Source organism: Echiichthys vipera, assembly GCF_963691815.1.
Source record: "Echiichthys vipera genome assembly, chromosome: 5".
NCBI classification, from domain to species: Eukaryota; Metazoa; Chordata; class Actinopteri; order Perciformes; family Trachinidae; genus Echiichthys; species Echiichthys vipera.
Window position 1 is genome coordinate 4237593 of NC_139830.1, and position 14293 is coordinate 4251885.

At 46.0% G+C, this 14293-nt stretch overlaps 1 protein-coding gene across 1 annotated transcript in view; it reads left to right on the forward strand.

Moving 5' to 3' along the window:
- LOC310947605 (large neutral amino acids transporter small subunit 4-like) overlaps window positions 1-13987 on the forward strand; it is a 47547-nt gene extending 33560 nt beyond the window's left edge. The window contains exons 6-14 of the mRNA XM_083914462.1: window positions 371-463; window positions 601-734; window positions 1532-1743; window positions 5374-5517; window positions 5935-6061; window positions 7099-7231; window positions 8428-8501; window positions 8599-8722; window positions 10106-13987. Coding sequence (XP_083770588.1) covers window positions 371-463; window positions 601-734; window positions 1532-1743; window positions 5374-5517; window positions 5935-6061; window positions 7099-7231; window positions 8428-8501; window positions 8599-8722; window positions 10106-10267 — 1203 coding nt within the window. The 3' untranslated portion in view covers window positions 10268-13987. The remainder of the gene's footprint in view (window positions 1-370; window positions 464-600; window positions 735-1531; window positions 1744-5373; window positions 5518-5934; window positions 6062-7098; window positions 7232-8427; window positions 8502-8598; window positions 8723-10105) is intronic.
- Window positions 13988-14293: the final 306 nt, after the last annotated feature.

Here is a 14293-nt window from a genome sequence, read left to right on the forward strand (position 1 = left end):
TTTTTGATGTTTCACATAGTTTTTCTGCAGCTGGACCTCAAAGTTTGCGCAAATGCTGTGGCTTATATTACAAAAAATGTCCTATCTGTTTAACACTTTGTGTTGTTGCGACCACATTTGGTGCACATGTGTAGATATGATGTCTGAGTGGGCATGACACGTTTGGTGGTCTTTGGCCAATATGTTAGTGCTGCAGGAGCATCATCTGAGGAAATATCTGTCTGCCTGTGTATGCATGAATGACTGTCCTTCACATATACAAGAACCGTTCAATGTAATGAAGTCAAGATGGAGATCGTCACCTGTGTTTTCAATGAATCTTTACACATCACATGTTTACACACATCTGTTCTTTCTGCCCTCTCTGCAGCTCCCCAACATGTTTGGAGACCTGAGGTCGACCTTCATCGCTCTGATGATCGGATCCTACGCCTCCTCCGCCGTCACCTTCCCCGGCATCAAGGTAACATTACTCCGTCCGTCCAAATCCATCATGTGAGGGTTCCTCCCGTACATGAGCTCCGAAAGAAAAACGCCGCCACCACAGAATGGTGATATTGATTCTCCATTATGATGTGTCTGTTTGGTCCGCCTGTATAGGTGATCTATGATCTGGGTGCCACCTTCATCATGATCCTGCTGGTTTGGGCCGCCTGCGCCTGCCTCGTCTTCTTCAACTGCTTCGTCAACTGGCCTCTGGAGCCCTTCCCCGGCCCAGAGGACATGGACTACACGTAAGACCAATACGTCACAGTCACACCAGGGTTATTACAGCACACTGAAAACGGAAACTTAAAAAAATAAACAGTCAGAGACATTTTTAGTGAACGATTCTTCGGGAAAACAGACAGATTAGAACAAATCAACCGATCCATTCGCAGATAAAATCGTATGAGTGTTAGTCAAGTCGAGGACAGACCTATTTGAAATGAAACAACCACCTTATATCTGATAATAAAGGCTCTGAGAGTTGGTTTAATACCTTAAAAGTGCTTCAAAAAGTGCGAGAATTTACTCTTAAACGTTGTATGAAACTGTAAAAAACTAAATATATAAACTGAGGAGGAACTAAAATGAAACTGGAAAGTAAGAACTATTATATCCTTGTCTCTTTCTCTCTCTCTCTCTCTCTCTCTCGCTCTCTCTCTCTCTCTCACACACACACACACACACACACACACACCCACGATATAAACACTTTTGTAGCCTCCAGCTATGATTTTTAAGCAGCCGTTGTAATGCGACTAGCTGACCTCGGGTTATACCTGCTTTAAAGCGATTCAGACTGAGTCCTGCATTTTCCACAGAGATCACTGCACACACACACACACACACACACTGCATAGACATGCATACTCACACACTCACACACAGTAAATCGTAGTGTATGCCAGCGGAGGCCAAGCGAGCGCTGAAGACAGGAAAGAAGCTAAACCCAGAAGATCAGCCGGCTTTGCTCTCAATCACCTTTTCCTCTTCTGATGTTTTCTGTGTTTTTTACCTTCTCTTCTCTTTCTACGGTTTCCTTCAGGGTGAAGATCAAGTTCAGCTGGCTGGGCTTTGACCACAAGATCACAGGGAAGCAGTTTTATCGGCAGGTGACGACGGTGGGGCGCCGTCTCAGTGTGGGGAACTCCATAAAGCAGCAGCACCAGCCGCCCAAAGACCTGGCCACGCAGGAGGCCAACAAGCTGTGTCTGTCCACCGTCGACCTGGAGGTGAAGTGCAAGGGCAAGGACGAGAGTAAGTCTGAAACAGATCTAACTTAGAAGTTCACACACCCGCCAAGCGTGAAGTCGACTGGATGAATGTTTCTTGTCACACATACATGTCACGCATACATACAGCGATTACTTCCTTTATAGCTAGATTGGGCTGCTACAACCCCACCTATTGGCCGAATGGCCTCAAAATTGTCATGTCCACTCAGACATCATATCTACACATGTCCACCAAATGTGGCTCCAATAACTCAAAGTGTTCAGGAGATATGACGTGTTTAGTAAAATAAGCCCCGCGCACAGGATCTGAGCAAACTTTGAGGGCGAGCTGTAGGAAAAGTGTGTGAAACATCAAAAATGTGAAAAAGTAACTTTTTACAGCTTGGTCTAGGGATGTCCTGTAGCAAGTATGGTGATAATTGCTCAAAATGTGTAACCTGACTCTCGCCAGATGATTTTCTTGCCGCCTAGCTCCACTCATCCATAGCAGAGGGACCACTGAAAAATGGTGGAGCCAATCAGGACCCCAGGGCGGGGCTTTAAAGATGTGACGTAGTGTAGAAACGACTGTTGTGATTCAGACAACAATGGCGGCTCGCATCGAGGAAGCAGGTGTCAACATGGATGCTGCTGATTCATCCGTGTTTCCGATCTAGAGAATCTTTATCTTTAAAGAACCAGAGAACGTCTCTGAAGGCTTTTGGTGGCAGAAACCATGTTTTCGCCCTTCTCCCGACCCGGTCTGGCACCAGCTTGATCTACCAAATGGCTCCACTGGTAGTGGTAGCGTCACGGGTTGGTTTCCGTGTGAGTGGTTGAAGTAGCATGTCAATAAAGATGGCGGACAAGTGGTTTATCCAATCATATGCAAGGGCCAGCCGTCTGAAACACGTCTCTACGCAGCGATCCCAGGTGGATGAGTGGAGCGAGGCGAAAGAAATCAATCTGGCGAGAGTCAGGTTACAAAACTTGTAGGAGGAGTAGAGAAAAAACTGATCATGACTTAATAACAATATGGCGAAAATTGGCGAAAACAATTTAGATGGACATGGGCGCGGCTTAAATGGAGAGATTCATCTCAGAGTTCAAATGTAACAGGTCTAAAGGTAAAGTTTGTTGTTCTAGCGCCACCATCTGGCCTAATTGCACCATATTTGACCCAAAGCATGTTTACTATGATTAATAAGAATATATAAATATACATAAAACACCTTAAATAACTCATTTTGTCAGTATTTAGTTACAGTACTCAACATATTTCACATCAGCAGCATCCAGGGCCTGACCTACATCTGTGCAAAACACTTAAGTCCCAATTACATCCGCGTGGTACCTTAAACGCCCCTTTACCTCCGCCCTACATCCACGACGCTAAGCTAACCCCTGTTACCCCTACACCTCCAGGCCTCTTCAGGGGTCCGGCCGCTCCCCTCTCGGCCTCTTTGGTAGCAAACGGACCGTGGAATAGGTTCGGACCCCGTTCCTAGAAAACCCACTCAGCGGGGTTGAGCTGGAAAAATCCTTGTTGGTTGTGGGTCTTGTCACTGTGTGTGTGTGTGCGTGTGTGTGTTAGTGTGTGTGTTTGCGGTGCAGTCAGGGCGCACATGGTTGGTTTCATAACAGCTGGACATTTTCCGTCTGTCAGGAGCTTTAAAGAGGCCCCGATTACACGCTCACACACAAACAAACCCCCCCCCCCTCTCATTCCTCTCTAATTTGACGGCAGCTGTGCAGGTTGTAGAATATTGACTTTATTAGGCATCGTTTTCTGTTCCTCCGGTCTCCTGAGAGCTGACGGGCCGGATTCGAGCGCTTCTCCCGATCAGTGCGGATACACAAGACACAGGATCGACATCACAAGACCAAAATAAAAACAAAACAGAAACGTCCACAGCGAGCAACACAGGTTCAATCATGTCATTTGGACTAGAACAGGAGCTGTGTAGTGCACTGTAATAAGAACATTTCACTGGCGTGCATGTGCATAGTGGTAAAGGTGAACACGACACTGTTTAGGATGCAGTTATCGCGCTGGATTAAACTATTATGCTACCACCAGACACAGATCATGCAGCTGTACTGAAACACAGTGCATCAGTTTAGTATGTGAACTACATTTTGACATGATGGACGATGCGTCGGTGCACGGGAGCGGAGATCAGAGAACGATAAAAACTCTCACAGATACAAAGTCCTTGTTTATAACGTGCGGATACAATCGCGGTTGCATTTGATATATCCGATAAGGATCTCATTAGCATTAGTGCAGCCTCACAGAGGTTAAGAGGTAGATTAAAGACAGAAACACACATATGAGGTGTAATAAAGCGTGACCTGTAACTGAACATTCACACCAGCCTTATTGAGTTCGGTTGAATTGAACTCGAGTGCGTCCTCTCATTTGCTGCGGTTCGTCTGTGCAGGAGGGAACGCAGCGACCGTACTCTGGTATCGAGTGGTATTCGATGGTATGCAGTGTTTTTTTCATGCTCCCTCTGACTTTTCCTCTTGGGTCACCACCAGGTTGACACTCGCAGGGTTCGCACGGGTGCTGGAAACCCTTGAAACCCCTTGAATTTTAGTGTTTTCAAGGTTTGAAAAGTGCTCGGATTTTGAAAAAAGGACTTGACACTGCTCATGTCATATGGGGTTGCATATAAAGGATAAAGCAGAGAAAAGAAGACTGAAAACAACATTTTGTGACATTTTGCATGAAAAAAATCACATTTGCTGATGAACAGATGATCAGAATAGTTGATTATATTTCTGTGGAGTCAGTTTTCCTTTCATTTGTCGTCCTTCTGTAGAAAGATGCCCTAAAACATCATGTTGGTTCTTTTGTGAACAGTTGTTCTTTGAGGTTAGATTGTTGAACCTCCTGGGAAAGGATGAAAGATAGTTGGACCAGTCCCAGCCTGGTCCTGGTCCTGGTCCTGGTCCTGGTCCTGGTCCTGGACCAGTCCCAGCCTGGTCCTGATCCTGGTCCTGGTCCAGTCCCAGCCTGGTCCTGGTCCTGGTCCTGGTCCAGTCCCAGCCTGGTCCTGGTCCTGCTCCAGTCCCAGCCTGGTCCTGGTCCTGGTCCAGTCCCAGCCTGGTCCTGGTCCTGGTCCAGGTCCAGTCCCAGCCTGGTGCTGGTCCTGGTCCTGGTCCTGGTCCAGCCTGGTCAGATGCGTACATGAACTGATGAAGCCTCTTGGATGAGAGGTGAAACGTCTTCCTAGACAAACAACCAAGTCCAGCTGCTTTGGACTGAAATTGATTTGAGGAGAACGACGACCTGGACACATGAGAACATTCACAGGCTCATCACAACAGTGCAATAGTGCAATAATAATTTACTGAATACTGTTTGATTGTTCCATATACAAGTATGTAGTTGACCCCAGCTGTAAGGTGCTGGAAAAGGCTGAAAATGCACCTTGAAACGTTTGAAAAGTGCTTGAATTTGACTTTTTCAAAGGTCCAGGAAGCCTGCATTTGTCTTTTTGAGAGAATTGTATTTAAAAGCGAAGGTTTTCTTGTTGCTGGGTTCACGTTTCACTCCGTCCCGTTGAACGTGAACACAACCATCGCACCCAATACGTGTTGTTTGATAAGAAATAAGGAGAGCCAAATGATTGTTATCTGACCTTTCCTTTCATTTCCTGTGCAGCTCAGTCCTTCATGAAGAGCATCTTCAGCCCCATCTTCATGCTGAGCCTCATCACCATGTGTGTGACGCAGCTACGCCTCATCTTCTACATGGGGGCCATGAACACCATCCTGGAGTCTCTGACGGAGGGCGACCTCAGCACAGGTGTGTGTGTGTGTCCTTTCCACAGCGTGTTAAACTGTACACGAACACAGACTCTGCTCTGGAGGGCCTTTGCGTCCTGTCTTCCCGCTCTCTGACGCCTAACAATCCTCTCTCAGCTGCTTTCTGCTCAGCTAAAACTGGCTTGGTTGTTAACTCAGCTCCGTCTTTCCTTTTCCCCTTTGTCTCTTGTGCTCTCTTCTCCTCTGCTGTCGCGCTGGCTTCTCGCTGCTGCCGTTGCAGTGGAGAAGATGCAAGTGGGTAAGAGACCTCAGGCTCAAAGACATAACCACCTACACTCTTTGCTTTGTCCATCGTCCCTCTATAAACTCTTCTCGTACATTTCATTTCATGTTCAAAACTTTCAAAAAGACCACAACAATAATGTTTCTGTGTGTGTGTGTGTCGTCTGTCTCTCAGTGAGTGTTTACACGTCCATCTTTGGCGTGCTCCAGCTCTTGTGTCTGGTCACCTCCCCCGTGATTGGCTACGTCATGGACTGGAAGCTCAAAGACTGCGAGGAGGAGAACGACAAGAGCGCCAAGAGGTGAGGAGGGCGCACACGTGAGCACACACACAGAAGAACAGGAAAGGAGGACTGAGGGGCTGGTATCAGTTGTTCATCACGACCATTGTTATGAGGTGGCGTGGCTCTGCTGCTGCCTCACACGTGTCTCAGTACGCCGTTATCACCTGCTCTCAACCAGAAACTAAATTGCTGGACTACGGCGCTGTAAGATGACGTAGCATGAAGAGCGGCAATGATAGGGAGTCATAGAAAAGACTAAAGGTCGGTGTGGTGGGTGACACAAACACAGGGCTTTCACCCAGGAGACTGGAGTTCATGTACTTTCTTACGTAGCGTTCTTAACAAACGCCACAAATGTCAGTAATTTAAGTCCGGGTGCACTCACACTGTCCATCCGTACCGTTCTCAAGCACGTTTCACGGCTAAAGTCTGGTTCGTTTGACCAGTGTGAGTGCAACCGTACCGTTTCTAGGAGCGGTACGGTTGCCGTCCACGGAGCGTTTGGGAGAGGTGGGCTTTAGTAAAGCACGTTTGCACATGTATGAGCACGAGCGTGCGCACGTGTACGAGCACGAGGCTTACGGCGGTTCTGAGGTCATTTCCTGTGCGCCTGTTGGGACATAGAGAAAAGAAAGAGGGACCATGCGCGGACATTTAAAACAATGGCGGCGAAAGGTTCACGTTGGTGTGATGCGGAGGTGGAGTGTTTACTGCAGATTTGGTCGATGAAAAGATTCAAAAACAGTCGACAAGACGCACAAAAACTCTGAGGTCTACGGAAAGATCTGGAAACAAAGCCACGCATCGCCATGACGTCATCAATGCATGTGACGTGTTACGGCGTGATGACGTATAGGCAGCAAGAAGCATTCACCGGGGGGGAAGAGTACCCTAAAGCACGGGGCACGGGACGGACGGTCTAACCCACATTTGCATGCTGTATGAGACTGATAACAGCCATTCACTAAAGTGTTAGCATTTGAAACTGGTGTAAGAAAGCATAACCTTGAAAATGTAAATGTAAAGTTCTGTTCTGTTTGGTTCTGTCCTCTTAGGGAGCCCGGTCAGCCCCGGCCCCCCGACAAACAGATCCAGAAGATTGTCAACGCCACCAGAGCCTTCGTCTTCACCAACCTGCTCCTGGTTGGATTCGGCGTCACCTGCCTCATCCCTAACCTGCCGCTTCAGGTGAGACAAGAGGACCCATAAAGATATGGGACGATACGATTAAGATAAGATACAATACGATACAATAAAGATAGGATACGATGCTGTAAAGCTACGATTAAGACACTATACAATAAAGATACGATATGATAAAAATAGGTTAAGATACGATTACGATATCATAAGATAAGATACAATACGATACAATAAAATATGATACGATGCTGTAAAGACAAGATTAAGACACAATACAATAAAGATAAGATTTGATAGAAATAGGATAACATACGATAATATAAGATGAGATATAATACGATACAATATAACGTGATACGCTGCAGTAAAGATAAGATAAAGATAAGATAAAAATACAATACGATATGATATGATTTAGGTATGATGCGATTAAGATGAGATAAGGTACAATACGATGCACTAAATTTAATTTTAGATAAAGATATGATACAATAAGAAACGATACGATACAATTAAGATACAATACGATACAATTAAGATAAGATACGATACAATAACAAACGATAAGATAAAATACGATACAATACGATACAATTAAGATACAATACGATACAATTGAGATAAGATATGATACAATATGATGTGATGCGGTAAAGTTAAGATTAGATAAAGATAAAGATACAATGCGATATAACAGGATATAAAAAACAATAAGCTAGATACGATAAGATCATCCTTATTAGTCCCACAGCAGAGAAACGTTCAGTTACAGCAAAGAGGACGGTGCAAACAACAAAAGCATCAAAGAAAACACAAAATATAAACAGTTAAATATGTAAATATGATGAGTAAATAGAGCGGAGGGTTGAACACAGCACTGATAATATGGCAGCGTGTTTGGTTTGCTGTTTGTTTGGTCTACTTGTTAAATATAAAGTCTGACTGCAGCAGAAAGGAAGGACGGAGGGAAACACACGCGATAACAGAACTATCGTGTTTCTTTGAAGCGTTCTCATGAAGTGTAACACTGCAGAGAGACAGAGATGAACACAATGTTCAGACTCACAACAGCACTGCAGCTCCCGGTGTCACACAGTCCTCCAGTGACACCTGCTGGACGACACAGTCATCGCAGCGTCGCTCATGTATCCACTCCGGACCAAAAAAAAACATGTTCTGTGCTGTGAACTGATCCTGTGGCACTTAATGTAAAAATGAACCTTTCCCTTCCTCCTCCTCAGATCCTGTCCTTCGTGCTGCACACTATTGTCCGAGGCTTCATCCACTCTGCAGTCGGAGGCCTCTACGCCGCCGTGTGAGTGTCCGTCCTTCTAAAGATAACGGCGTACGCAGTCGATCCACGTATCCTATCATTATATTTGAATTCACCGTGTGTTGTTTGTCCCTCGCAGGTACCCGTCCTCTCAGTTTGGCAGCCTGACAGGCATGCAGTCCCTGATCAGCGCTCTGTTCGCCCTGCTGCAGCAGCCGCTCTTCATGGCCATGGTGGGACCTCTGGAGAAAGACCCTCTATGGGTGAGATATGACACACACACACACACATACGGAGGATTAAAAGAGCCAGTACTGTGGGAAATACACTTTATTAGGTGCACATGTCCAACTGCTCGTTAACGCAAATGTCTAATCAGCCAATCACGTGGCAGCAGCTCAGCTCATTCAGGCGTGTAGACGTGGTGAAGAGGATGTGCTGCAGTTCAAAGCGAGCATCAGAACGGGGAAGAAATGTGATTGAAGTGACTTTAAACGCGGCAGACGGGCTGCTCTGAGTATTTCACAAACTGCTTATCTACTGGGAGTTTCACGCACAACCATCTCTAGGGTTTTTACAGAGAATGGTCCCAAAAAGAGGAAAGATCCAGTGAGCGGCAGTTCTGTAGGTGCAAATGTTGATGCCAGAGGTCAGAGGAGAACTCTTCTCATGCTGCTGCAGAGGTTTGCTGTTATTTTCAGCAGCATTAGTGGTTAAAAAAGACCTTTGAATGCCTTCACCGTACTGCCCCGAGCTAACCAGTGTTAGCCACGTCTGTCTCCATGGCTTATTTGATTTGTGTAAGTGCTGAAAAAAAGACCATGGGATGATTTTGCGCTGGAATTACACTTAAAAGAAAAACATGAAGGTGTTTACTGCAGTAAAATGCTGCAGTTTCCACGTGAACTGTTTGTTTGCTGACCTTGAAGAGGGAGAAGTCAGTATGAATATAAGGAATTTGCATGTTTAGATTAGACGAACGCCAAACAAAGATGTTCATTACTTATGTTTGGTTTGAGCTGCATGTGTATTTGAGTCGAATGACCAAAATCAGTAAAACAGAACTCACCAAACTAAGAATAGAAAAGCCATTTATCCACTGCATAAAAAATAGTCCTGTTCCCGTTTATCACCCTGCACACTTTTGTTGTGTCTCCCCTGAATTTATCCCCATGCTGCAGTTGTTTATCCTTACTTACTTACTTTGGTTGCTGTGCTAAGGGTTGCAACTGTGTCGGGGGCGACTGTGGCTCAGTGGATGAGTGGATCGTCAATCGAGAGATTAGTGGTTCGAACCCCACCTCCCCCGGTCCACACGTTGAAGTGTCCTTGGGCAAGACACTAAACCCTGAATTGCTCCCCTGCGCATGTGTGTGTGAATGGGTGAATGTGACAAACACTGTGAAAGTGCCTTGAGTAGTCAGAAGACTAGAAAGGCGCTATATAAGTACAAGTCCATTTACCATTTTACCATTTAAGAGTCCATAACGTTCCTTAAGTTTAACACCAAGCTTAGGAATAAAGCATAAACACTTAAGTGAGCATTTTAAGGGATCCTCTGGTAGAATTCCCGAGGGTGTTTGAGGTTTTATTTAAAGCCACCTTGACTCAGACTTTAACTCACGGGTCCGCCTGTTTGTCTCCAGGTGAACGTGGGCCTGCTGGTGGTGAGCATGCTGGGATTCTGCCTCCCGCTCTACCTGCTGTGCCACAGCCGGTACCTGCGGCGCGTCCGGGACGAGCGCGACGACGACCCCAAGATCTACGTCAAGATCGACAACGACAGCAAGCCCGAGGAGTTCGTCTAGACCGGGGAGGGGAGCACCGGACGATCTTTTAAAAAGCTGGAGGGGGAACGAGCTACGCTTAAAAAACGAGAAGAAGAAGAAGAGCGGCGGATGGTCACTCGCCTGCGTGACGCCTCTCTCAGCACGACACACGAATCCCTCACATTCCCCCCAAACACACGTTCACTCACGACATCTTACTGCTCACCTGGTCAGTATGACTCTACACCACTGTGACACCTCTCTGATACGACACCTGACACACACACACACACACACACACACACACACACACACACACACACACACACACACACACTTGTCCCTCGACTGCATCTCTGAACTGAGGAGAAAACAGACTAATGGGAGAAAGAAGCAACTCTTTCTTTTATATCTTTCTCCCCAAATAACTCCTCTACACATCTTTTATTGTCCATTTTTTATTTCTCATTGTCGACTGGTTCAACCGCTGCCGGTCCAACTTAAAAAAAACCATAGAAGAAGAAGTTGCCAGCCAATGGGAAAGCCACAGCGAGGAGACTTTGGAGGAAAAGACTGTGCAGAAACACAGACACTGACTTTGGTGTACGGCGGTGAACACGAGCCGGTGTTTAACAGCGTCCGTCCTCTGGGAGACAGACAAACGTACACAAGTGGCGCCCTTGGCCGCGGCACCTCGGCTCCCTCCTGCTCGAGGGCATTAACTGGATCCACAGACAGCAGCAGTATTGGTAGCAGGTCGGACTGAAACACGCAGCGTGTGTGTGCGTGTGTGTGTGTGTGACGGCCTTTCTTTGAACATCACGACGCGCGGCTGAGGTAGTCGAGGAGACACTGCAGCGTCTCTGCACGTGTGTGTTACATAACGCGGTGTGAGGAGGCACTACGCGCGATGCCAGAGAGTACGGAGGCCCCGAGAGGCAAGAGAGAATCATTTTTATCCTCTTTGGGAATCACGGCTCCAGCCAAACGAAAGGAAACATGGAAGCAATGTTACGTAACTTGCTAACACACATGATTTGTGCCTTGTGTTTAAAGTGCACAGGGAGAAATAATCCATCTGTTTTAATCGGGACCCCACCGCGGAGGTTTCCTGGTCGATCCAATAAGGAAGTGCCAAAAACAGGGTTCGTACGGAGGCTTTAAATCCTTAAAAATGCTTGAATTTTAATGTTTTCAAGGTTTGAAAAGTGCTTGGAAAAGGTTTTATCCGCATTTCTTTCACGACAAATAGCTTCAGGATCTCATCTCATCTCATCCTCAGCCTCTTATCCGGGGTCGGGTCGCGGGGGCAGCAGCTTTAGCAGGGGACCCCAAACTTCCCTTTCCCGGGCCACATTAACCAGCTCTAACTGGGGGATCCTGAGGCGTTCCCAGGCCAGTAGCTTCAGGATGTAAAAGTAATTAAAATTATGAAACACAATTGAACACCTTTCATCTTTCATACATATAAAAACCCAGTGCAAAGTCATATGGATGTATTTGTAAAAATATAGAAGCTGTAAAGTGATGGAAAAGCTTGAAAATTGACCTTGAAAGTGCTTGAATTTGACCTTGGAAAAGATGTACGAACCCTGCAAAAACTGCAGTTCTCCGAGTGTCCAATTAACGACAAATAGCTTTAGAATATAAAGGAAATTACAATTATGAAACACAATTTAAGTTGTTGATAGCATCTCTTCAAAAGTGATTTTAAAAGAAGTGAAATAACCGTATGTATGAAATAATGAATCAAAATCAGCTTTATTTATATAGCTTCTTTCACACATACAAAAAAACGCAGCCCAAAGTAGAAAATATGGACTTTACCACAGCGGTAAGGTGCTGAAAAAGCTTGAAAATTGACCTTGAAGGTGCTTGAAAAGTGCTTGAATCTGACCTTGGAAGAGGTGAACGAACCCATGTAACCAGCCGTGCACTGTGAAAAGCCTACAGATAGACCATGAAAGAGGGGGGCGGGGGTTACGTCACCGGATAAACACCCAAGCCCCCACCACAGCGACTTCCTGTTTGATCCAATCAGAAAGTGCCAAAAACTGCAGTTCTCTGAGTGTCCACTAGGGGCAGGTTTCATAACAGAGCAGTTTCTCATTGAGCCCCATGTTAAACAGCCGTTTTCACAGCATCATTAAACCTGTTTAAGACACTCTAGTCTGTATGTTTAGGTCATATCTCCATGACAACACTGAGGGGGAGGGGCTAGTTTTTATTTTATTGGATGTTAAAGTTTATGAATAATTAGGGGCGTGGCCTCTTGAGTGACAGCTAGCCTCTTGCCCTCACTTCTCCTCTGAGGTCAGCCAGATGGACGTATCTCCCTCCCCCCCAACGTCACATACCCATGCCCTTTTTTGGTCAGAGGAAATGAGGCGGAGTCAAAGTCTGACAAGATGGCGACTCCCGTAGGCGAGGACGATCGGATCCGTCCATTTTTATACAGTTTATGGTTTTAACAAATGACAAATTACAAAATACAAGCCTGAAAAAAAAGATTCTCTCTTCGTCCTCTCTGGGCTTCCGTAGGAGACAGTGCTGGTCCTACGTTACTGTTTCAGGACGACACGCTCAACTCGCCATGTCCGTGCGTTTATTTCTTTTTGCTCATGAATTCCTTTTGTGTGTTTGAATTGTTTGAAATGTGTACGCTTTTATTACCTTTTGTTTTCAAATGTATTTACTTGCAATATGAAATCTTTGCTCCCTGCACGCGATCTGACGACGAGGGGATGTGTCTGTGTAGGTAGACGGGGCGAAGATGTTTGATGTGGTTAAAGGTTGTGGAGGCGGCGGTGGCGGCGGCGGTGGCGGCGGCGCTACACGCATGAGTCTCGATTCGACGTAGCAATAAGTGCTTCTGTGAGGTGCTGGGCAACACGTTGACACACAATCAAACACACACACACACATGCATGCACAGACAGACACACACAGACACACACACACACACACAGGCACACACACACAGAAACGCACACAGACACACACACACAGACACACACAGACACACACACACACACACACACACAGTAACAGACACACACACACACACACATGCACGCACACACACAGACACACAGACAGACACACGCACACACACAAACACACAGACACACACGCACACACAGACACACGCACAGACACACACACACACACACACACACACACAGACAGACACACGCACACAAACACAAACACAGACACACTCACACACACACTGACACACACACAGACACACGCACAAACACACACACACACACAGACACACACACACACACACACACACACACACACAAACACAAACACAGACACACTCACACACATACTGACACACACACAGACACACGCACAAACACACACACAGACACACACACACACACACACGCACGCATACACACACACACTGACACACACACACACGCACACAGACACACGCACGCACATAGACGCGCACGTAGACACACACACAAACACACACACAGACACACACACACACACACACACACACACACACACACACACACACACACACACACACAGTGTACATTTTATGAACTGTATTTCTAAATCAAAAAAAGGTGCAAATTGAATCCCAGGCATGTTTTTCTTTGTTTTGCATTTTGCTTATTTGTCACAAATTGCTGTTGAATGACTCACAACAGCTGTTTGTTTTATTCTCACACACACACACACACACACACACACACACACACACACACACACACACACACACACACACACACACGGTGGATCCCAAAGGACCAGTCAGGGTTCAAAAAGACCACTCTTGGTATTTTAATTTATGGGTTTTGTGGTGATTCTGCATCGAACACACCTCTCACACACACAAGGGGAGACTTCGCATGAAGGTAGCAGGTTGATAAAGACCTCCAGCTCCTGAGAACGGGGATAGAAAGTGCAGAGTAATAATAATAATAATAATAATAATAATAATAATGTGAGTTTGATTCAGCCTGCTGCCTTCAGACGCCGTGCAGAGAAGCTCCCCCTGATATTCACAGTGAAACTCACAGAGGCCCTTCCAAAGAC